General features: G+C 43.1%; 2 protein-coding genes across 2 annotated transcripts in view; one reads left to right on the top strand and one right to left on the bottom strand.

Moving 5' to 3' along the window:
* Positions 1-1,960: 1,960 nt before the first annotated feature.
* LOC146351508 (uncharacterized) lies at positions 1,961-25,673 on the bottom strand. The gene is made up of 5 exons (XM_084847440.1): positions 25,575-25,673; positions 11,194-11,296; positions 8,508-8,561; positions 5,300-5,378; positions 1,961-2,082 (listed from the first exon to the last, which is right to left on the bottom strand). The coding sequence occupies exons 1-5, from the start codon at positions 25,645-25,647 to the stop codon at positions 1,996-1,998; spliced, it is 396 nt and encodes a 131-aa protein (XP_084703566.1). The 5' UTR covers positions 25,648-25,673; the 3' UTR covers positions 1,961-1,995.
* SI (sucrase-isomaltase) overlaps positions 13,191-25,805 on the top strand; it is a 257,605-nt gene continuing 244,990 nt past the window's right edge. The window contains exons 1-3 of the mRNA XM_084847439.1: positions 13,191-13,242; positions 15,621-15,738; positions 19,177-19,250. Of these exons, the coding sequence (XP_084703565.1) occupies positions 15,621-15,738; positions 19,177-19,250 (192 nt within the window). The 5' untranslated portion in view covers positions 13,191-13,242. The remainder of the gene's footprint in view (positions 13,243-15,620; positions 15,739-19,176; positions 19,251-25,805) is intronic.

Genomic DNA, 25,805 nt, shown 5'->3' with positions numbered 1-25,805 from the left:
TTATTATTATTATTATTATTGGTAAGGGAGGCCACACAACAGATTAACAGAGGATACTCCTCTAATTTTGACAGCTTGCAGAGGACAGTCCTCTGTTGAAAGTGTCCTCTGTTAGATGGACTGTCCAGCCCAAATGTAGTTTAAAGATAAAGAACCATATGAGGGGGAGAGCAGGAGATTTGAAGCTGCCCATCAACAGTTAGCAACTGCACAGCAGATTGAGCAGGCACATGGGTCATCTGGTCACTTTTCTTCCCGCTCTGGGGAGATGTATTGTATTTCTATTTCAATTAGAATCATTATCTCTGCATTTGCATCTACACATGCAAATTAGCACATGTAAATCTTCTGGAAATGTGTGTCATCTTTTGTGGCCACTCTTAGTATAGATGTTGTTGATGATGAGTAATTTATTTATGGAATGTATTAGATGCTTTCTCTTTCAAACATCCAAGACAACTTAAATCAAAGTTATGTAAAATATACATTGTGTTCACACTGGATGGAGGGGGGCGGGGAGCCTATGCCCTTAGGGTTAGATTCTTTATCTTTGAGCAAACATGCTCATAACTAAAAAGGGAAGCAGCCCACTTAGCAGAGACCTTCAGTCCATTGGGAGGTGTGGTGAAAGCCAAAGCTCCAACCCTCTTGCTCGTTCCAACACAACGGACCACTTTGCATGCCACAAGGGTGGTTAGTAAGCCATGGTGGCTTCTTAACCATCCTGCGCATCCTAGTCATGTGCCAGCCTGATTTACGTGATTACTCTTGACAGGTGCAGGTTCCCATGTCATCCAAACCTCTCAAGAGTGGTTTGTTGGGGTAGTTAACAAACCACCCAGAAGAACCCATGGCCTCTTGTAGGCTTATGGGGTGGTTTGTTAACTACCCCAGCAAGCCACCCTTGTGAGGTTTGGATGATATGGGGAGCCATGGCGGGGAGCTTGAATTGGCACCCTGGAGCCTGCGGTGGTCATGCGAACCAGATCAATATTGACTGCTCAGAATTCTTCTTCCATAAGGGCAAACCATAGAGAGTATGAAAAACAGCAGCTATGTTGAAGTAGAAACTGCCTTTCTCAGAGGAAATAACCCCTCCTGTATTGAACTCTGCCTCTCCTGGCTATTCTCCCTTTAAACCATGAAGAACCATAACAGTATCATGCCACACAAGTAAAGCCAGCAATGTACAATGTCCACAGCCGGCTGTTCTGTGTAGTTCTATCTGGTTAATAGAAGAGAGCTGGCTTGGATCCATCTGTTCCCCCATGAAGATACCATAAGTCTGAGTTCCTTCATGTTTAAATTAAAATAAGTAAAACTAGGTGGTGCTGGTAGTGCTACTCACAACAAATGAAGGGCATCTGTCTTTCCTACCTCAGAGATGGGCAGAAAGCAGATCTCCAGATGTTTTGGACGTTGATTCCCAGAATTCCTGACTATTGGCCATACTGGCAGGGGCTTCTTGGAGTTGAAGTCCAACACTTCTGGAGATCTACCTTCTGCCTACCCCGTCCTACCTCACAAGAAGGTGGTAACACATGCCTGTTTATAACAGGAGGCCTCTCACAGAGTGTAACTCCCTCAGGATGAGATGACCTAGAAGGACTGAACCCATCCCCTTCTACTATCATGAGGTGACAACTAATATTTCCCAGTCCAGCGTGATGTAGTGCATAGAGTGCATAGAGTGCATTGAGCAGGGGGTTGGACTCGATGGCCTTGTAGGCCCCTTCCAGCCCTACTATTCTATGATTCTATGAGTTTTCAACTAGGATTAGAGAGACCCAGGTAGTCACTCGGTGACGACCTCTCAGCCCAACCCTCATCATAGGATTGTTGTAAGGATAAAATGGGAGGGGCGGAAAAGCATGCATGTCATCTTGACCTCCTTGGAAGGAAGGTATGATATAAATGTAATAAATAAATAAAATTGTGGAGGATTATAGTCAGATCACTTAGTTCCAGACAAATGTATTTTCACATTTTTCTTGTTCATCCACATAATCTCTGTTCCAATTTCATTTTCATCTTGAGTTCAGTCTTCATTTGAATGCAGTGGTGCTCTGCTTCTGTTGCTTCCTTGAGGGCCCAAAAAAAGAGGACAAAAGAGGACACCAATTTGCATAATATTTTCATTTCCATATTTATATGTATAGGTGTCAGTTTAGAAAGAATAACTATTATTTAAATAGAAATACAAGACATCGTACCTTAGTGGGGAAGACTGAAGAAGTGACTTGTATGCCTCCTCCAGGAAGGAAAAACCCTATGTTGGGATACAGAACTATTCCTAATTAGAGAAAGGATCTGCTCTATAGGGTTTTATATTTTAAAATTCCAGAATTCTAAAAGTTGGAGTAATTTTAGCTGAAGATTGTGGTTTGTTTTGAATGTCTGCTGAGGAGAATAACTAAAAAACAGTGATCAAGACATAAAAACTTAAATCTCTAATGCTGTTCAATGGAAATGATTGAAAGTTGCTAATAATTTTGTGTGCATGTGTGTGAATGGAATTATGCCAGCTATGAGTTTGTCAAATAATGTTACATGATTATATATAATAAAGGGTCATCAAGTATTATATAAGCAAAACTTTCAAAGTTTAAAAATATAACATCAGTAAACTGTTAAAAATTCCTGGCTGTCTAGTCTAATAGATGGTATTCCTAGAAAAAGGGTCCCATCTCCAGGTAAAATGTAGTGTAAAGAGTCAAGCTATGTGTGAAGTGTGTGTGTGTGTGTTCATGCGCGCGGGGGGGGGGGGAGTTGCTCAGGATTCAAGAAGGGAAGTGGGAATGGTTGGAAGAGAGTCAGAAAGATAGAAGAGCTTGAAGAATAAGCATTGAAATTGGAAGGACAGGTTAGGAAACAAGGAATTGGTTACCTGTAAAGCTTTAGTTTGATATTTTGGTGTAGGTAGAATGTTATTATTTACATTGTTTCCCTCATGCTAAGTTTATTTTCTGTTGCATGGATGACACACTGTTCTATACGTGTGTGTGTGCGTGTGTGTTTGTGTGTGTGTGTGTATGTGTATGTGTGTATCCATATACTAACACATCTTGTATACCTTGTTTTTACAATCTGTGCATGGAGTGCATTGTTTCCCTCCTAGGCAAAAAAACAAACAAACATAAAAAAAAATTCATTTGAAGAGAAACTGAGGGCACAGTCCTATGCATGTTTAGACAGAAAAAGGTCCTACAACTCCCAGCATTCCCCAGGCAGCTGTGCTGACTGGGGAATGCTGGGAGTTGTAGGACATTTTTCTGTCTAACATGCATAGGATTGTGCCCTCAGTTTGTTACAACACCCTTTTCTATTTCATTCTTGTTTCTAAGATGCAGTTTAACAGAGAGGGGAGGTGGAATTGAAAGACAGGAAGTAAGGAGAATAGTGTTTCTGAGCACATACAGAAACCAATTGTTCTTCAAAGGGGGGGGAAACCCTATTGTAGTGTTTCGAAATTTTAAAATTAATATCACTAAACTGAACACTTTCATTTAAAGCTTTTATGCATTTATTCAGGTTTATTGGCTCAAAAAGTTTGAATATTATGTGAATACAGAAAGGGAAGACTGTTACAAAGCAGTTCCTCTTTTCTGTCTTGTTGGAGAACAGGAAGTCAGAAGAAAGAGTAAAAAAAAGAAAGAAAAACAAAACAAAACAAAACAAAACAAAAAAACCTACACTTCACTGACTTCAGTGCTGTTTGACTCTGGTAGTCCCAAATTTTGTCTTCCAAATTTTGGTGGTATAAAAGAATAATATAAATAGTAATCAAAGGAGTCTCCTTAAACAGCTTAATTGTTTAAGGGCACAATCCTTTGCCCACTAGTCAGCGGCTAGATGGCCATAGGATAGGTCAGTTCCCTGAGACCTCCTGTACTGCCTCATAGGCAACGTGGAACAGCCCCGTGCTCCACGCTTGGAAGAGGAGTGTGGAGCAGTGAAAACGGGGCATTCCTGGAGGCATGCCAGGGTGGAGGAGTTGGAAATCCAGTACGGCACATCCAACATGTTTTCCGGCCACTGCTTCCCCACCCCGCTCCGACTTCCTGTGGCTAGACAGCCGAAATCGGCTGTCTAGTGGCAAATGCAGAGAGTCTGAAGCACAGAGGGGATGATCCCATGCTTCTCCTGCCCTGCATTGGATAGGCGGTCGCCTCTGAGTTCGGAGGCGGCCGCTTATCCTGGTAGGATTGCTCCCTAAGTTGTTATTTTTGTGAATCTTTACCTGGCTAACTTTTAAGCCCTGCCAAACAGGGATTAGGGCTGTTGCGAGGGTGTGTGTGTGTGCAAAGCGTGAAAAGCAATAATGAATGGTGTGGATAAGTTAGCTTATGTTGAAAATTAGGTGAATAAAATGACTGGCATTCCTACTGGGGGTAGGAAAAAGTTTTCATTTTTTCTTTTTCTTTTTTTGAATATATTTTTATTTATTTTATCTTTATAAATAAAATAAACAATACCAAAAATACCAACAACCTGATCAATACTACAATTTCCCAGCAATACAATATTCTGATGAGGACACCACAATAAAAAGAAAAGGAAAAATAAGAAAAGGAAAAAAGAGGAAGGAAGTAAAGAAGTAAAGAAAAAGAAAAGAAGATTCTTTCCCCCTCCCTCCCCCCCTTTAAAGAATTAAGTTTAAACTCCAATACCCCCCGGCCTCCGATGCCTAGGGATGTACAAAACACTTATGATGCTCCGTTACGGGGCATCCACTCTGGGGGGAGGCACTCCATCCCTCCCCCCGGAATCCTCCCCTGCCGGCTCCGCTCCGTGGCAACTCCATGCCGCTATGCCGGCTGCCATTTGTATGTAAATACTTATGTAGCCTATCACAGCAAAGAGCAGGGGTGCAAATGTAGGGATGTATGAAAGTCACTTACCTTTTTGCAACTTGGATTCACGGTGGGGGGGGAGGTGCTCTGTCCCTCCCCCCGGAATCCTCCCTGGGCTGGCTCCACTCTGCGGCGGCTCCATGGAGCCGCCGGCCAGGGCCGTCTGCAGCCGGAGTTCCGGCGACAGATGGGCTGCTGGATTTCATATATCCCTACATAGATGGTTCTGCCATGGATTCCAGGGCGGGGGGCAGATTCTAAAGAATCTGACCTCACTGGAATCCGTGTCGGAATTCTCTGACATCCCTACAAAATAGGGATGGCAGAGAATTCCGCCACGGATCACGGTGAGGCTGAATGCCAGTGCATTCAGCCCCCTGAACTCCGTGGTGGAATGGCCTGCCACCCCCCGCCCCCCCACAGATACCCCCCAGGACGAGACTCACCTGGGGTGGATCTTCCGGGCGGCGGCGGCTCCGGTGGCGACTGGTCTTCTGACTGGCTGCCGCCGCTGCCATTTCCACTCTGGTAAAAAAAAAAGAAAGAAAGAAAAAGAAAGATGTGACAGGCGACGTAAAGATTTACGTAGCCTATCATGGCTGGGTGGGTTAAAAAACAAACAAACCCGCATACGTAAATGGCGGCGGCTAGGCTACGGCCGCTGCCATTTGCGTTCCTTAGTTTTGCTAGGGGTGGACGAAAGTCACTTACCTGTCCTCGAAGCTTGTTCACGGTGGGGGGGAGGCACTTCGCTGCTCCCCCCGTGAAGTTCAGGCTGGGGGGGAGGCTTCCCGCCTCACCCGGCTGAAATTCAGGCCGGGGAGGAGGCGCCTCGCCTCTCCCGGCCGCGAACTCCAAAGTTTAAAAAAAAAAACACGCCCCCGTGATAGGCTACGTGACGATTAACGTAGACTATCACGGCTAGATCTGCAAAGTCAGCCATGATAGGCTACGTTAATCGTCACGTAGCCTATCACGGGTGACTTAAAAAAAAAAAAGCGCGTACGCAAATGGCGGCCCCCATAGGGAGCCGCCATTCGCGTTCCTTATTTGGTCGCTGTAGTCTACGTAAAGATTTACGTAGACTACAGCGACCAAAAAAGGAACAGGAATGGCGGCTCCCTATGGGGGCCGCCATTATCCGTACGCACTTTTTTTTAAGTCACCCGTGATAGGCTACGTGACGATTAACGTAGCCTATCATGGCTGACTTTGCAGATCTAGCCGTGATAGTCTACGTTAATCGTCACGTAGCCTATCACGGGGGCGTTTTTTTTTTCTTTTATTGCAATGGCGGGGGTGGCAGCCGGTCAAAAGACCGGCTGCCGCTCCCGCCCCGGACGAAGACCCGCCAAACCGCCGGCCGACCCGCTGCCGGGAGGAACATTCGCCAAAAGTAAGTCCCATCCCAGGGGAGGACGGGGGGCGGGGGGGGCAGAGAATTTCTCCCCGAAACTTGTTCGGGGGGCCGAACATGTTGGCGCTCGGCCCCCCGAAGTTTCGGGGAGAAATTCTCCACCATCCCTAATTTTTGCCCTCTTAATCTCTGTAAATATTTACGTAGACTATGATGGTGAAAATCAAGGGGAACGCAAAGAGTGTAGTGGGCACTCTTTGCATCCCTTTTTGATTCCCCGTTTTAGCCTACATAAATATTTACGTAGGCTAAAATGGGGAATCAAAAAGGGACGCAAATAGCGCCCGCTACGCTATTTGCATTCCCCTTGATTTTCGCCATCATAGTCTACATAAATATTTACGTAGATTAAGAGGGCAAAAACAAGGAATGCAAATGGCGGCGGCCATAGCCGCCGCCATTTGCGTACGCGGTTTTGTTTAGTTTTTTTTACTGAGAGTCCTCCGCGGCCGGAAATCCGGCTGCGGATGGCTCTGGCCTGGCCGGGCCTGGCCGGCTGCTCCGCGGAGCTGCCGCGGAGCACAGCCAGCCACAAAGGATTCCGGGGGGGAGGAATGGAGCGCCTCCACCCCGGCGAGGATTCCGGGGGGAGGGATGGAACGCCTCCCCCCCACCATCAACATAATCCACCAACCCACGAAGGTAAGTGACTTTCGTACATCCCTACAAAAATACTACCAAAAGAAATGCTAAGCTCTACCTCAGAAAAGTGGAAGACTCAACACAGTTGATGCTGTTGCTACTTACAGAATCAGAGCAATAAACCAAAAACCCTTAGGAATGAAGAAAGAACCTGTTCTACAACCGCAGCCAAGTGAGCCCTCTCTGTGAGAAACTGTTGCATAATTCCTCCTCCCCTCGGAGAAATTTGGTGAAATTGTCCGCGCAATTTCTCTGCCTTCCAAAATGCTGGAGTATTTTGAGGGGTCCTTTGCGCACAGCTCTAATTAATATACATGTGTATCATTGGTATACGTTGTATGGTGAGGCTATGGCACATTTTGCAGCTACAGCATATTATTGATGATCAAATGTTGGTCTTTGTGTTTACAAAACAAAGTCTTAACGAGTTACAAAATATTATTATCCTCAAGGAAGACCACTGATGCTGAGTCAAATATTAGGCTGGGGTTTACTTCAATAATGGCACAGAAATAATTGTGTTTGAAATTCAGAATCCTGAGTAATTCTGACTTTATAACACTGTAGGAGGGGAAATATGGCAATGGTCATATCAGGCATATCAAAGAGGTCTAGCTGAAAAGGCTGTCTGAAGCAGTGTTTGCTTTTCAGCTATTATTAAGGATGTCCGTCACTGGGAAATCTGGTCCTTTTTTGGCTCGACAGAATTCCATGGTGTGTATGACTTGCTTTGCCAGCTGAGCTGTGGGCTGTTCCAGAACTTTGGGAACTTTTTTTTGTGCATTTTGGGGGGAGGGGAAGGTTTTGCAATTTGCACAAATTTCTGAGCATTTTGTGCAAATTACAGCCAAATTTGGCAGTAATTTGCATGATTTGTGCAGATTCACCTGCAATTTGTGCAAATTCAATTGTAGTTTGCCCAAAGTGCTCAGAAATTTGCACAAACTGCAGAACCTCCACCCCACAAAAAATGCATACAATTCCAGGAAAATCCACAAACTGGCCTGGCACACTGCAGGTCAAGTCAGGCATCTCCAGGGATGGTGGAGAAATTTGAGATGGACTAAAATGAGCTTGAATTTCTAAGAATATGACCTGTGGAATCTGCTGCAGACTGTCCTCAAGCCGCATGGAATCTGTGGACTTCTGGAACTTTATTTTTTTTTTAACTTTCCCCAAATGAATGCATATTTATTCATAGGAATACACAGGTTTCTGCTGAGGGAAAGTTGAATGGAACGGGGGATAATATGCTAAATGTTACATACCAAGGTAAATTATATAAATCATTTTGAACCCTCTTACAGAATTATTTGCATATTTTTCCGTATAACAAAAACATTTTTGAATCTGTCTGCGTACGGACAATGGAACAAAAGGCACCTGACAATCTGTGAAATACAGATGGAGCAGGATTTACACAATCCGTACATCCTTAGGGGCATCACAGTGTGAACTGAAATGAAGTCCGGGGAGCTGAGCCTAGGAAAAGTCATCAAACTCCACCACTCAAATGGATTTCTTTGACATGACTTGCTATTGTTGGCAGACAGTTTGACCTGAAGAAAAGGGAAGATTGCAAGAAATATACTTACTCAATTAGGCTCATACTAAGACCACAGAGAACAAGTTGAGAAATCTCTGTAGAACTGTAGAAGCAAACAAGACATCAGGAACTATGAATACATATGAAGATGTGGGATTAAAATAGGACAGTAGCAAATGTAAAACTATAAAAGCAAAGGGAAGATACTGGATGTGGTTGCTCCTGGCAGGGGATAACCTATTCTAGCAGAAAGCTGTGTTGGTAATGTATGTACTATGCTTTGTCTTATTTCCTTTTTCTGTTTTAAACATCGTCAACAAGTACCATCACTTTATTTTCTTTCTATAGTTGTCTTAAATACATTTGCTTTTTGTTAATCAATATTTTAAAAGGTAATCAGATGTCACGCTAAGTCATGGTGGTTGGGGAATTTCTGGTAACTATGGTGGCTTAGTGTGTTGTGTGGGGGGAGAAAACCACATTCCATGTGGTTACTAAGCCACCCCAGGTAATCACTCCCCACAAAAGGGTTAAGGGGCCCCATGGAGGCTTACTATGTCATCTGCCAGGCTCCCTGGTGGTTTAAATGGGCTCCAGAGGACTTCCAGGCTGTGACCAGAGTCCTCCAGCCAGAGCATCTGCCACTGCAGGCAATGGTGTAGCTGCCATGGACTTTCTCTATCATCCCACAGTCATTCAGGATGAGTGGCTGCCAGGAGCTCGTTCACAGTGGATGTTGGGATGTGCACAAACCATTCAGGTAAGCTCGCCCGGTAACTATGAAGGGGGGTAGTGGGGCCCCATCATGTGATTGGCCCACATGTAGCAGTTTCACTAACCTCCCCCCTGAGTAGTTACCCTAACCACTCTCCCCTTGTGCATGTGTGAATAGGCTCCATATCTCTCTGAACCCAGATAGAGACAGGAAATAAGAGCCTGTCATGAGTAAGCAAGGGGTCTGCTTAATTAAATTTATGAACCTTAACTTAATTTTAACTTTTTCACAATGTTTGAGTGAGCAAAATCAATCATATTCACCTTTCTCACATGACTTGATGGGAGTGATCAAGTAAGCCACAGAAATCACATTCTGCTACTCATTCCAGGCACTAAATACTGTCCAGGGAAAATGGCCTGGAACATCAATATCTGAGTGAGCCCAACTGACCAAACTCACCACTCATAAGGAAATAGATGGGACTTCTGCAGCAACCTGAAAGAAGAACCAAAGAAAACACCTTTCAGCACCCATTCTGGGCAATAGTCCATATTTCAGGAAACAGCCTGGAATGGCAACTTCTGAGTGACCCAAATCAACCAAATAGACCAGTCACACATGACTGGATGGAAGTGATGCAGCATCCCACAGTAAAGGTGGTGATCAGGCTTCTTTTCCAGAGTATAAATTATTACCCCAAACATGAACCAAGCAGGGCTTCTCTGGAAGCCTTATGGCTTATTGCATCAATCCCATATATCCATGAGTGACTGCTGAATTAGGCCGGTTTGGCTGGCTTGGAAAGTGGCGTTCTGGGCCATTTACTATTTACTATTGCTTGGAACAAGTTCTGAAACATAGTTTTGGTGGATGTTTTGTGGCTTATTAAATCCTGCCCTTACAGTCATATGAGACTGGTGGATTTGGTTGGCTTGACTCACTTGGAACTTGGCGTTCTGGGCCATTTCCCAGTGTACAAACTATTGCCTGGAAAGGGTACTGGTACATGGTTTTTGTGAAAGTTTTGTGGTGGATTGCATCACTTCCACCTAGTCATGTGTGTCTGCTGAACTAGGTTCATTTGGCTCACTTGAAAGTTGGTGTTCCGGGCCATTCTGTTCTGTTCTGGATGGGTTCTGGGCATTATGGGGTTAATAATAATATAATATTGCAAGGGTTTCAGTTCTAAAATATTGTTCTCATTGTTCTTGGCAATTTTAAAAACACAAAAAACAAAGAGCCTGTTCTGGCCTGTTCTGTTCTGGCTTTTACACCATCCCAAAAGGAAAGTGTAAGAGCTGCTGGAACTGGAGAACTGATTGAGAGTGCTGAATCAATGACAATATTATATTACTTGGATAAGGGAGCTGGAAAAAATAGGGACACCATCTAGTTAGGTTAGCTGGATGCTTTTATCCCTGCTTGTTTTATTATCCTGTTGCTCATTTGTGTATGTGTAGTGTGTGTGCACGTGTGTATCCATTCAGATCCATTCAACTTTTACCAGTTGACATTTTTCTTTAGTAAAAATTAAAGTTTGTTTTTGACTTTGTGGTCTCCTTTTTATTGGGCGGGGGGTACCCACCACCCACTGAATAGCCAACCCGCACGTGACCTAAAGTAGTTACCTGAGATACAGATAGTTTTACAGCTGGTTTGGTGGAGGCAGCTGTGGGGGGGAGGGGAGATTTCCACCTGGTGGCAGCAGAAAACACCACAAGAAGGGAAGGACAAAAAGGAGTGTGGGCACACTATTTTGCTTGTTTTCCCTTCCATTTATAGGGTGTTGCTGGCCCATGATAAGTGGCAGAAAAATCCCTCAGATTATTATTGCCTATGACTTACCTTTTCTCACTCTGGCAGTTAAGCATTACTTCATGTGAGTACTGCTAGTCAGTAGGGATGTCAGAGAACTCCGCCACAGATCTCGGGGAGGCCGAATGCCAGCGCATTCGGCCCCCCAAAATCTGTGGTGGAACGGTCTTCCCCCCCGCCCCCCCCCCGGGACGAGACTTACCTGGGGCGGATCTTCTGGGTGGCGGCAGCTCCGGCAGCGGCTCCAGCGGCGGCTCCGGCAGCAGCCCAGCGGCGGTGGCTGCGGCAACAGGTCTTCCGACAGACTGCCGCAGCCGCCATTTCCAGTTAAAAACAAAACAAAAAAACCCAAAAAAACATGATAGGCTACGTAAAGATTTACGTAGCTTATCGCAGCTAAGTTTAAAAAAAAACTGTGATAGGCTACGTAAATGTTTACGTAGCCTATCACGGCTGACTTAAAAAAAACCCGGCCGCCGCCATTTGCATACGCACATTTTTATTTTTATTTTTTTTAAGTCAGCCGTGATAGGCTACGTAAACGTTTATGTAGCCTATCATGGCTGACTGCAGGGACGCAAACGGCAGCGGCTACGGCTGCCGCCATTTGCGTCCCTGCTAGCCAGCGGCCGGATGTCCGGCTGCTGGCGGAGCCGGCCAGCGGCTCCGCAGAATCCCTGTGGAGCACAGCCGGCCAGCCAGGATCTGGGGGGGGGGGAGGAAAGGAGCACCTCCCCCCCATCCAGGATTCTGGGGCGAGAGACGGAGCGCCCCCCCCACCATCAACATAATCCGCGAAAGGTAAGTGCCTTTCGTACATCCCTACTGGTCAGTAAATTACAGTCACTTAGAAATATGTGAGAGCCAGTCTGGTGTTAGTGGTGTAGTGGCGAGAGTGTTGGACTGCGAGCCAGGAGATCTGGGTTCTAGTCCCCACTCAATCATAGACGCTCTCTGGGTGACCTTGGGCTAGTCACAGACTCTCAGCCCAACCCACCTCACAGGGTTTTTGCTGTAAGGATAAAATGGAGGAGGAAGAGAAGGACTATGTATGCTGCCTTGTGTTCCTTAAGGAGGAAAAAAGGTGGGATATAAATGTAATAAAATAAATAAATAAATAAATAAATAAATAAAATGACCAAAACTAGGGCTGTGTTGGGACCCCCAACCCGCCTCTGAGGCCACTTCGGGGCTTCTGAGGCAGGCCCAATTAGCTTCAGGCTGATTCAGGGTGGCGGGGGAGGGGGGCTGACCTGCTTTAGCCTTTGGAGCCAAAGTGGGATTTTGATGGCCAAATCCCACTTCAGTCCCCCACCGCATGATCCCCCAGTTCCTTAACTGGGCCCTTGGAACAGGCGCCGGCAGCCATCTTCTTGGTCCAGGGAGTCATCATTGCCACTGCCAACTCCTGGGCCCTTGGGACATGTGCTTGCAGCCATATTTTGTTCCAGGGAGTTGCCAGTTTTAAAATGCCATTTGCACAGGATCTATTTCCGGAAATACAGGGAGTGCCCATTTTAAAAAAGACTGCTGGCGCATGTCCCATGAGCCCAGGTAAGGAGCTGGGGGCTGGGCAGCGCTGGATGCATGGCTGGGCTTCTGGATAGCTTCAAAGCACGCCAAAGCACTTCAGAGTGACCCAACGTGCTTCGTGCCACTTCATGCCCCCTACACCTTGCCTCAGAAGTGGCGCAAAGTGCCTGCCCCACTTTGGCTTGAAGTTTGGGCGTTGGTCCAAAGTGGTGCACCGCCCTAATCAAAACCACATTAGAAGTGTTGTAAACTCACTTTACACATTTTTTCTTAACCTTCATGAAACTTTAATTGATTTATACTGAACTTGGAGTGGGAGGAGGGAATACAGGCTGATTAGAAAAAGCAAAACTCCAATTAAAACAATGAACTGGCTTGATACAGTGGCCTTGGGCATGGCAAATGCAGGAATGCTACCTGACCACATGTATCATTATTCCTGTTCTTCTGCTTGTTAAATGTGGCAAGACTGACTGATACATTGGGGTGGAGGCATATATTATTAATTAACTAGGCATTCCCTGGCTGCAACAGTGCAAAGGGAGCCAACAATCTGACTGTGACTATGTGCATCATCTACTGATAGCCTAGTTAAAATATAATACAATAAACTGATAGGGGATCAGTATATAGCTAGAGGCAACAAGGTAAATAATCCCTATTGCCAGTGGACTATCTAACTGTAGTAATACATGGAGGAAACCAAGGGATTGTAAAGGTATGCTGTTGTTTTAAATCTTATTTGTTTTAAAATTTCATCAGCTTCTTAAGTGGCACGTATGCAATGGCTATATTATAAATCCTCAGTTCATGACTTCTCAGATTTCCTGAGAAGTCAAGAGGAACTCTTCTGTTATGCAAGAGTTATGTAACGTTCATTTGATGTTTTAGAAGAACCTTTATCCTTTCTAATGATTACTTGGTGTTACTTTTTAGTTGTGAATAAGCACTCTCCAGAGAGAAGAGCTGGATTATAATTATTGTATTAAGTTCTATTCTCTTGTAAGAAGGAAAGAAAGAAAAAAGCAGCAGCATTTAAATACTTCAAGTTTGCAGTAGAATAGAATATCACAATATAGTAATCTATACAAATTATGAATGCTTATAAACTGGAGAATTTTTCCACTCTTATACTACATCTGTACAGAGGTATTAAGGAGTTGGCAAGGAATCAACCTAAATTTTGTCTTCAATCCTTTGGTAAAAGGACATACCTTGTAATAGAATAGAAAACACTAAAATATATGCTGTGTGGCCTGACCACAGGTGTCCATGCTCTTATAACATCCCAGTTGGGTTACTGCGTAGTGTTGTGCATGGGGTTACCTCTGAACTTAGTTTCAGAAGCTTCAGTTAGTACAAAATACATTCAAAAGCTTGACTAGAAATTAAAAACACAAATATGATCAATCCTTGAATATCTTATGGTTATGGTTGTTGCTTTTGAGATTGTTTGTTTTGAAGTTGTTTTAGATATATGTTACTTTTGTGTATATTATCTGTTCATGTGTTTTTATGTAAATGATTTTTAATCTCTGTATACTGTAGTTTTAATACTTTAAATCTTTGTAAACCACCCAGAGAACTTTGGCTGTTGGGTGGTATAGAAATGTTATGGGGCACATTTAGGGCCTGGGGGGCTTTTGGGAATGGTGTGGAGTATGATGAAGAACTGAAGATGAAGGAGGAGATGACAGAAATTGCCCGCACCCCACATGAATGGAAGAATTTAGGATCCAAGCTATTATGTACAAATATAAGTCTCCTTGTCACACAGAAAGTATATTCTCAAATATAACTTATATTTCAATTTTGCCTAAATTCTATTCTTGCTTGTAAATCCGTTTTTCTATGGCTCTAATCCCATTCCCACTTTTCTGGGAGTAAGCCCCATTGAATTCACTGGGACATAGTTCTGAGTAGACACGTATAGGATTGCGCTGTAACTTATTTGGCAAAACGATCTACCCGTGGTCCATCACTTACTAATTATTGCCTTTTACCAACCACTTTGTGCCAGTCTGCCAAAATGAAATTTGGGTCAATGTGATCTTTGGCTGATAATCTTTTAAAAAGCACAGATTTAGAAAACTTGAGAGGTGGGTAGGTAGGTGAAGGGGAGAGTAGATAAAGCTAAAATAACTGAAACTTCAGTTTTAATCTATATATATTTTAAGTGTCTTTACTTTTTGCATAGATATTTGAAAATTTCCAATAGTTTTAAAAACCAATTTTAATAATCCTCACTATAGATTGTAGTTCATATATATTGTAGTTCAGCCTACACAATCAGGTGAAATGCTTTTATCCCAATGACAAATGCAAACTCAACTGCTGCCTCATTGATCTGAGTGTTAGAGATTAGTTTAAATGTTTTATTGCTAGTTACAGTTAAACATTAATGGTACCAAGTTGTTCTTCACACAAGATTAAGCAGTTGGCTGTGGAGTCCTAGCACTTCAACAGTCAGTGTTTGTCAAAGATGGGCACCATTCCTAACTTTACTAAGCATTCTGTCTCCCTGGGGATTTCAGCCAAGATGAGCAGCTGGTATGTTTATTTCTTGCAAATCACAAGCTAAGAGATCAAAGTTACACTGTATTTTAGTCCAGATTCTTATTGGTTTCCCTTTCCAAATCGACACCATCACCTAGGCCTGTGTGTGTGTGTGTGTGTGTGTGTGTGTGTGTATATATATATATATATATATATTTGCAAGAACTTGATGAGAATAGTGATTGGGCCTATAAATACACAAGAAATAAAATGGTTTGGAAGTGTTTCTGCTATTACTGGTACAAAGTTTTCCATCCAGAAAGTATATAGCTTCGGCCATAAGACAAGGTCTCTCCTATCTTCTCAAACAAGAAAGAAGAATATTCACCTAAATGGCTAAGAGCAGTTCTATCGACAGTATTATTACTGCTTCCCTGGTAAAGAAGAGCACAGGCTTAGCACTTCAGTACTTCTGAACATGGCATGGTTATATTTTAACTATTTGGATCAAAGGTTTTAAAGCAAAGGTTTGTGAGACATTTGGATTACACCTTCTTTGAACATTTCTTCTTCATGTTCACTCTCTCATTCTCTCTCTAGATGGGGAAGAAGAAATTCAGTGGTTTGGAAATCTCCCTGATCACTCTCTTCCTTTTGGTGGTGATCGTAGCCTGTATCTTGATTGGACTTTTAGCAACAGGTCATTCTGGTCTCAAAGGTAATACTTAATAGATCAATGTAGCCAATGAACATGTTTTTCTTTTCTACCATTAGAGGGAGATTTTTAGGAAGCAAATGGGGGAGTGGAAGGTTCTTTCCCAGTGCACAGTGGTCTTGATCCAAATCATGGCCATGCATGCTTATACTAGAATAAAGAAACTGCAAACCCTCAGATACACACTTCAGGAAGAGTGTAACATGTAGCTTGGCTCTCAATGAGCAGTAACTGGAAGAAGCCTTCAAGTGGTAGAAAAGAAATATCATTTTCAAGAGTTTGTGAAAACACTATTCTACAAGGGGTTTCCCATGTGATTTTGAGTAATATGCTTAGAGCCAGTTCAGACGTTATTATGACTAGGTGAGAAATAATATGGAGAAATAACCTTTCATGTGAATAGACCATTTGTCTGAGCAGTGCAATGTTGGAGGAGCTACTCACAGAAGTTCATAGTGGCTATTTCCATGAACATGGAGCACTGGAAAACAGAAATTCCTGCTTCTGTAACTAGCCAGCATAATCTTCCATTGAGTATTTATTTATTTATGATAGTGCTATACTGCCCATAAGCACTCTGGGCAGTTCACAAGCTCTCTGGATGGGTTTATTGTACTGTACACTAAGCTGCTGTTATTGACAAGTAAGCAAATAACTACATTACTAACAACAATCCTAAGGTTCAGGAATGCTGTTTTAAGGAAGCAGAAGTTTTTTAGACAACCCTGTCTAGGGACCATAGTTTGTTCTGTTGTTATCTTGACCATAGGTCATTAGAAAGAATACAGATCAAAATAATATACCAAGAACTTACATAATACAAGGCATTAATTATCACTTAATTGTTCACATGGCAATCTAGTACATAGGTTTCAAGATAAGATCTAAATTGTAGTTTATCTGTGATAAAAGGCAAAAAAAAATATTTCCTGCAGTTATTATTCTATTACTGTTAGCAAGCTAAAACTTGGGGGGGGGGGGTGATTGGACCAGTGGTTCAGTCCAACCAAAAAATGAGCCAAATATTTGGCTTGTCATTTAAAGCATGCAATAAGAAGTACATTCAACTACTCCAGCCTGACAAATACAGTGTCCCTTGGTATAGGGAACAGTACAGACCCCCCAGAACTGTAGATGGCATTTGTTCCAACCTATACAACCCCATGTTTATTTTTAATTTTTAATGCAATATATGAAAAGATTTGAAAGATGTATCCTTCAAAAATGTCTGGCTAAAGGTAGCAAGTTGTTGGGGAATTGTCTGTCTGTTGCCTATATACAGCTAACTTAAAGGGAAGCCATGAATCTTAGGGTGCAGTCCTATGGGTTGCACCCTCATGAGATAAAAGCCTCCAAATGTGAAGGATTTCATGTATCCAATGCGCCGCTGAGCTGCTGCCAGCAGGGTGGGAGGAGCAATGGAGGCAATTTTCACCTCTCCATCCTAGACGGGCTACTGGAAAAGCTAGAGAGGCCATAGGATTCCTCATATCCTGGCCTCTCCTCACCCCTGCGTGCCCACCACAATGCTCCCTTTCTGGCCTCTCAAAGGCTGCTTTTGTGACTTTGGGAAGCAGCTGGTACAGTTTTTTTCTGTGGCAGCTGCAAAGGGGTCAGGAAGGTCAGGGGGAGGGATTAGATACTGGAGTCCCCTTTCTGATGTAGTAGCAATGTCTATGACCTCAGAGGGAGGGGGGTGCTGTAGTCCTTGGGACACTCTCCTGGGACCATAGGTTTGCTCTCTCAGTCACTAACACTGATTTACATAAAGTCTGTTACCATGTGGTAAGCTGTTCACATGAAGAAACATATCACACAGTTAAGATGATTTTAAACCTTGGCAGTACAAACATTTTGGAAGTGTAAACTGGTACGAAGACAATCTCTCTGAAACATTTCCATGCATGGCGAGAATAAAAAATGGGCTTCACAAGGCAGCCATAATGTCTAAACCAGGCCTATGTTGCTCTTGTTTGGGGCGGAGAAGACAGATTTACAAACGTAACTGTCCTCTTTTGAAAGTGCTTGTACCAGATAATGGCCAGGTACCTGTCTGTGTTTAGTCAGCCAGGTCATTAATAACATATGTGACAGAGGTTTTTCCTTTATTTCTGACATTTTACATAATGTTAAATGTGAGATATATTATATAGAACTCAATTTAGCCATTTGCCTTGTACATTCACCTGAACCTGAGTAGTCTCTTTTTAGGCTGTCGTTTAGTGAAACCATCAGGGGTTTATGCTAATTCATTATATGATCCAGCCAAAGGGAAGCATCATCAAGTTCCACTGATATTGGTAGGAGTGTTTTAAGCATATTTTTAACTCTTCCACTGAAATCAATGGGACTTATAAGTGCTTCAGTTTTGCAGGATCATGCCCTGTCTTTTACATTCATAATCTATCTTAGTTAATTGTTGTGAACAGCCCAGAGAGATTTGGCTATTGGGTGGTACAGAAAAGTAATGCATACATACATAGTTTTTAATATGTTATTCATTCTGAGCAAATAGGTTGACAGGGGGGAGAAGACAAAACAAGCAATTTGAATTACTATTATTATTATTATTATTATTAATAATAAAATAGTTCCTCTAAATACATTGGTATAAATTCAAGTAATTTGTCTGACCTGGAGTGGGGCTGTGGAGAGTATTTTCTGCTTTGCTTCAGTCAGCAGAATATCTTTGGCCAGTCCTGAATTTGACCAAGCTGATTATCATATGGTCAGAAATGTGGAAATATGCTTTTGCTGGATCTAGTCAAAGCCAAGCTCTCTAGCTTTGTGGAGACAGTCATAATATATACAAATGTGCATGGGTGTGTGTGTGAGTGTGTGTGTGTGATTACATCTGCGGGCCGACACCCAACTTTCACACATTAATTGTAGGGCCTATATGCATACAATCATAGCATCTGAATGTGTTATCTTTACTGCACACTTTGGCTATCTTCACAGATTTTCCATTTAAGGAAGAGATAGTGATACAGCTGCACATCACAATCTATCAGGCCGTGGTAGCAGGATATTTCTTGAAAAATTAAAATTAGTCTTTGATTTGAACAGCATTTGTCTAATGGCTACTAAAAGAGTTTGATCTAATTTTTCAAGTAAACTACAATAAATTGCATTTTGAACCATTTTTTTTAAAAAAATACTTACATATTGTTATTATTGTGTTCCCTCCAACATCACACAAAAGGACTTCCTTCCTCTCCTCCCATCTGTACCCTGTGCCCTCAATCTACTCCAGAGGATTTCCCCATCTCCTGGGTCTGATGTGGGTGGTATGCAGGAGGCTACAGGGGAGGGAATATATTCCCCAGTGATGACCAGCCTGCTGGGCAGATGGACATAGCTGGCTACAACCTATTGTTGTTGTTGTTGTTCAATACCCTGTCCTCTGGCTAATGCAATAAATTGATTGATTTCTTGTAGATTTTTCACCCACTTGTCCAGCTGTACAGCCCTCTGAGAGAATTGATTGCATTCCAGATCAAGTGGCAACAAAGGTATGAAAAATCACATAGGAGTAGAAAATCAATAGTGAATAATTATTAACTAATTAATAATTCATTCTCTCTGGATAAGGTATATTATGTGAACAAGTATGGGAAATGAGAAGACTGAGGGGAGATATGATGGCGCTGTTCAAGTACTTGAAAGGTTGTCACAGAGAGGAAGGCCAAGATCTCTTCTCAATCATCCCAGAGTACAGGACACAGAATAATGGGCTCAAGTTACAGGAAGCCAGATTCTAGATGAACATCAGGAAAAACTTCCTAACTGTTAGAGCAATACAACAATGGAACCAATTGCCTAGGGAGGTGGTGGGCTCTCCCACACTAGAGGCATTCAAGATGAAGCTGGACAGCCATCTGTCAGGGATGCTTTGACTTAGATTCCTGCATTGAGCAGGGGGTTAGACTCGATGGTCTTACAGGCCCTACTATTCTATGATTCTATGATAGACATGGAGTAGAAATTCTTCTGGACAATGATCATGAAGGAAAGGAAGAGAGGACTTGTCCACTCTTTGCCCAAAGGGCATGATCTCTCTGTTTCCAATTTTAGTGAAAATGTATTTTTCACAGGGAGATAATGTGTGTGTGTGTGTGTGTGTGTGTGTGTGAGAAAATAGGGGGCAGGTTCAGCACAGCACTAATCACAGAACATACATCATAGCAGGCAGCATCAGCCCTATAGGTTTATAGGCACAGAATGGGATTCTGCTCATAATAACTGCACATATGTAGTCAAAATGTAGGCAGGTGAAATCCGAGAACTTCTACTTGAGAACCTCATTTAGTTCTGGCTGTCCTGCACCTAATTTTGGACCTGAGAATCTCCCCATTGACCTCTGTTCAGCTAGTGAAACTAGAAAGCAATTAGCACTCACTAGCATTTATTAATGTAGGTGAATATTTGTCAGAGGTTATTCTTTAAACTCTAATCACAGTTCATCTCAGTGGCAAATGCCCTCTCTCCAGTAGTATTTGCATTCATGAACTATTAATGCAGTTATAGGTGACATTAACTATAGCTGAGCTTCAACCTTTCAGACTTTCTTATCTTTTAGCTTGGACAATTATTATCATAGTGTGGTGCCTTTGAGTATTGCTGTTACTAATGGGCTATAGGTTATTTTTGGTTCCCTCTCCACTTTTGATAAGGATTCATTGTGACCATATTGAGAAATAAAGAGGCAACACACAGAGTCGGGGAGACTAGGGACACAACTTTATTGAATTAACAGCAAACCACGTCTGCAGTGGTGAAACCAGTGCAGATGTTAATGCTAAATTATTAAGGGTGAGCCTGACCTGGCCCCAGGGTGGAGGCAAGGATTTATGGATTTTGTTTAATCCATTCCATCTATGTTTTGTGGATTGTCAGGCATCTTTTGTTTCATCATCTGCTCATTGATGGAATCAGAAATGTTTGTAGCAGAATTTTGGTCTGCTTTCACTAATTTGCATGTGTGCTAATGCACACTTCCGTACCTGCCCAAGTGTGCAAATTTACATTAACTAATGTGCATCAGCGCTAATGTGTATTAGTTAATGTGAATTTGTGGAGGTCTTTCAAAAAGTGGAGGGAATGAAAAATGTGCAAATCTCCCCAAATTCCTCATTTTCATGGTTTAGCCTATGGGGGGGAATGCACATTATTGGTTGGGGTTTTCTCCTCTTCGTATGTTTCTATGACTGAATTTGTGAGCAATTCTGGGAAGTAAAAAAAGAGAAAAAAAAGTCAGGAAGTTGATGGAATCTACAGAACTCAGAAAAAGATGGTCCTCTGCAGGATCCATAGGTTGGATTCATAGAAATCAGAATCCATTGAAGATGTCTATGACAACCCTAGGTGGAGGCAACCAAGCTGCTCTCCCTGATCCCTTGCAGGAGCTTTATAAGCAGACACTTAAGGCAGATATGCTGGAACATAGATTTAGAACTGAAGTTCTAGTCAACAATCTCTTGGACATATACCATGGTTTATTGTGATAGGAATGAGCTGCACTAAACCTCAGGATCTGGTACTCCACCCTTCCGTCTCCTTCAGCACAGCTACAAGGAGGACGTTTTTGCTTCCATGTTTTTAAAATTAACTGTAGTTTAGCCCTATAACCCAACCCCAAATTGTGCTTAATTTTAGCATGGTTTGTTGAGGCTAGCCAGCTTCTTAATCCATAGTTTGAAACTGGCTTGTTTCAAGCAACCATAGTTAAGATTAACCTCATCCAACAATCCTAAAAATATACACATATGTGTTTTGGGGTCATTTAACGACCCCAAACCATTTTCCAATGTATCCTGGGGTGGTCAAATGTCCCACAATCTCAATTGTGTCTGTGGCGTCATAAAAAGTGCATTTTAAACTCAAAATATTAGAAATATTAGAAAAGTATTACAAACTGTCAAGATAAAACTTTAGTGAAAAGTTTATTATTACTAAAGACTAATATTTTTTGGTCATGTGAGGTGTTTATCTAGCCCCTAAGGAAATTTGTCTCTGGTAAGGTAAATGTCCCAATGAAATCCTGTGGCTTGTGCCAACCTATTAATATGCAAAGTGCTTAGGTATGCTTTTCTAGACCTGTTTTCTTTGGAAAAACGCATGGAACATGCTTGTATTTGGCGCATAAAGACACCTCAATGAGAAAATCAATAGATTCTTGAGATATGTTATGCCCCAGGTGTGTTTTTGTTTCCAGAAAGGAACAATAAGTGGTAAGAGGCTGAAATTTGGGGATATTGTGCAGGTTACAGTACACAAATGACTGGGGAAGGCAATGGCAAACCACCCCACTATAGTCTGCCATGAAAACGCCAGCGTAAGCAGCGACCCTCTAGGGGTCAGTAATGACCCGGGGGAGGAACCTTTCCTTTCCTTACAGTATCCAAACATGCCATGGGAGGACTATGTCATAGGTCTACTTCTGTGTAGATTCTACAATGAAAAGTGCACTTGGGATAAGATTGTCACTGCACCAGGTTGGAGGCGGGTTTTAACCACAGTTTGTCAGGTTCAGATGAAATGACAAGCTGTAGTTAATTAAAAAAAAAATGGAAGCAAAAGTTTCCAAACTCCTCATTGCAGCTGCACCTGAAAAGGAGAGGGGAAGGGGAGTGCATAACAGTGAGGTTTGCCTAGGCTTGTTCATGTCATGATCATTCATGGTTGATATGTGCTATAGAAATCTGAGCTATTATTTAATGTGGTGGTGAGCACAAAAGTGTTAGTACTGAACCAAATCACCCTTTTGATGGATGATTTTTTGTAGCCATTTGCTAAAAGGCATAAAACTGTTTTCTAGGAATTGTATATTCTGGTTAAGAAAGAGCACATCCCTCCCTGTTGCTAATGAGATGGTATTGCTCTGATTCAGTAGCATGTAGCTTTGTTTGTTATCAGTGATGTTGTCACATAGCTAAATGAGATACATGGCACCATAATGTCATTATCTTCACTGTGGTCCCTGCTTGGCTGGGATCAAAAAAGTGGCATTAGATCAACAGCTGATTTGAGAAACGGTGTGACACACCCCTTCCAACAATCTTGGAATTGTTGTCGATCACAAGCTGAATATGAGCCAACAATGTGATGTGGCTGCAAAAAAGGCAAATGCTCTTTTGGGCTGCATTAATAGAAGCATCGCTTCCAAATCCTGGGAAGTACTAGTTCCCCTCTACTCAGCACTGGTTAGGCCTCATCTGGAGTACTGTGTCCAGTTCTGGGCACCACACTTTAAGAAGGATGCAGACAAACTGGAGAGGGTTCAGAGGAGGGCAACAAAGATGATCAGGAGACTGGAAACAAAGCCCTATGAGGACAGACTGAAAGAACTGGGCATGTTTAGCCTTGAGAAGAGAAGAGGGGAGATATGATAGTGCTCTTCAAGGCCTTGAAAGGTTGTCACAGAGAGGAAGGCCAGGATCACTTCTCGATCATCCCAGAGTGCAGGACACGGAATAATGGACTCAAGTTACAGGAAGCCAGATTCCGGCTGAACATCGGGAAAAACTTCCTGACTGTTAGAGCAATACGACAATGGAATCAATTACCTGGGGAGGTGGTGGGCTCTCCCACACTGGAGGCCTTCAAGACGAGGCTGGACAGCCATCTGTCAGGGATGCTCTGGCTTGGATTCCTGCATTGAGCAGGGGGTTGGACTCGATGGCCTTGTAGGCCCCTTCCAACCCTACTATTCTATGATTCTATGATTCCCATGACAATTTTTGCACTGAGACAAAATCAAACCCATGAAATTTTGGTGCAGCACTAAAAAGGTCGGTATATGGGTGTGCATGAAGGGAGAGTCAAGAACTTCAAAAGCCTGCAGAAATGTTTTGGCTCCAAAATATTTTCCTTGCTAATGAGCAAATTTCCTTGTGATAAAAAAGAGCTTTTCACTGAAGGCACATGTGTGTTGGTGATTAAGAGCTCCTATCTAAATTCATCGGCACACAATGCACTGTAAGATGAATCACACAGATTCTGGGATAACTCCCAAAGGTTGGTTTGCACTTGATTCTTGACTGATACGGTAATTGTCTGAACATTATGGAGTCCTCTTTTAAAAGTAGTTGTGGAAAGAAGGATTACTGAATGAATGGAGTGGAAATGAATGAGTGAACACTGACCCTTAGACAATGCTACCACTGCAATTCTTGCACTGATATGCAGAAAGTGATAAATTTGTTTGAGCTCTCTTGCTAAATAGGTTTTTGTAGTTATATAAAATGTGAATGTTAGAAAGTTTAGAATTGCTTTATGTGAATGAAAGACGAGCAGAAGTAACAACTGCATCTGTATAATAATAGTGCTTGAATTTGAACCTTCCTGAAGTGCTTGATCATTTCACTTCCACTGAGTGACGAATGGACCTGAGCAAGACTATTTCAGAATTAATCCAAAGTAATCGAATTAGTTTCCTGACTGTATCGAGTAGGGAGATTGGGAGGTAACTCAAAGATTCAGGGCTGGGGCCCTACAACAACTTATTGCATACAATTTGTATGTGATCGTTTATATTTATATATGCAAATATATAGCTAAGGGTGCAATCCTATGGCCACTAGTCAGCGGCTAGACGGCCATAGGATAGGTCGGTTCCAAGAGAACCGACCCCCACCCCCTCCCGCGCTGCCTCGTAGGCAGTGCGGATCTGCCCTGTGCTCTGTGCTCGTAAGAGCACTGAGGAGTAGAGAAAATGGGGCATTCCCAGGGGCGGGGCAGGGAAGTCAGAAATCTGGTATGACACATCCTATGTGTCATCCAGCTGCTGCTTCCCACACTCCAAGGTCCTGCAGCTAGACAGCCAAAATTGGTTGTCTATCTGCTAAAGCAGGGCTGGGGAAACAAGGAGGAGATCCACTCCTCACCACTCCTCCCGCCCTGCACTAGATAGGCGGTTGCTCCTGGGGTCGGAGGCGACCATCAATCTTGATAGGATTGCCTAACCCTAACCCTAAAAGAATGTACATTTTACAAAGGCAAGGGAAATCACTGTCCAAATCACTTCAAATTCTTTAGCTTGAACTCCAAAACAGTTCGCGTTCAAATCAATTCAATTTCCCTTCAGTCACTCCCATACCACCTCATATTTCTCTTAAATATCCCCAAACACCCCTCCAAATAAAGCAAATAGGGACTCCCATCACCACCAGACAATCTCAGTTTAAGTGTGGGCACAAGCAAGGTCTCAGCTTCTCCGCTATCCCTTCCCCAATGTCCCAACCCAATCCCAACTCAAACAGCAGTGACCCCTTCTCTCAGCCTCCTCTTTTCCTCCCCCCACCCTACTCACAGACAGCTCCATCAGTGGCAAGGTGAGGCCTCTCTCTCTTTGTCCTCCCCATCCCTAACTCAAGCATCCAATGCTCCCAGGCACAACAAGGCCTTCTTGGCCTGCATCCTCTCTTCTCCCCCAAACTCCCAGATGACTCCAGCAGTAGCAGGATGACGCCTCTTTCTCTCTCTGTCTCTTTCCTTTCCTTTCCTTTCCTTTCCTTTCCTTTCCTTTCCTTTCCTTTCCTTTCCCTTCCCAGACTCAAGCAGCCACTGCCACCAACCACCACAAGGCCTTTTTGGCTTGCCTACCTCTCTCCTCCAACCCTGAATCCCAGCTGATTCCAGCAGCAGCAGGATGAGGTCTCTCTGTCTCTCTCTCTCTTTCTCAATTTCCTTCCCTCCACTGACTCAGGCAGTTGCTGGACACCACAAGGCCTTCTCAGCCTGCCCTCCTCTATCCACCCCCTGAGTCCAAGACAGCTCAACCAGCAGCCACCACCTGTGCAACCCCCCACCTCTCATCTATCACCAGGAGGACCCACATCTTGGCCAGGTCTCTACCCTGCCTTTTTCAGTCATCATACACAAAGCCAGGTACAGTCCAACTCCAAACATGTCTCTGTCTGTCCATTCAATTTTCCTGGCACTAGGTAGGAGGAGCTTAGCCTCTAGAATGCCCTGCACGTGTGCAGTGCTCTCTCTCTCTCTCTCTCTCTGCCTTAGCTCCTCCCATCTCACAGCTGATTGGCTGCTTTTTCCTCGGCTTCACTCCC

Source organism: Heloderma suspectum, chromosome 3, assembly GCF_057233095.1.
Source record: "Heloderma suspectum isolate Gila_16-S chromosome 3, 16-S_ref, whole genome shotgun sequence".
NCBI lineage: Eukaryota > Metazoa > Chordata > Lepidosauria > Squamata > Helodermatidae > Heloderma > Heloderma suspectum.
Note: the sequence above shows the minus strand (reverse complement) of the source record. Positions and strands in the feature narration are given on the sequence as shown.

What these genes read in the sequence shown, in the direction of transcription:
- LOC146351508 (XM_084847440.1), bottom strand. Translation starts at nt 25,647, where the DNA reads ATGTTTGGAGTTGGACTGTACCTGGCTTTGTGTATGATGACTGAAAAA. An exon ending in CTTAGTATGAGCCTAATTGA is followed by an intron (nt 5,379 to 8,507) that starts GTAAGTATATTT and finishes TTTTTTTACCAG; the next exon opens with AGTGGAAATGGCAGCGGCGG. An exon ending in GCCCGGAAGATCCACCCCAG is followed by an intron (nt 2,083 to 5,299) that starts GTGAGTCTCGTC and finishes TGGGCCCTCAAG; the next exon opens with GAAGCAACAGAAGCAGAGCA.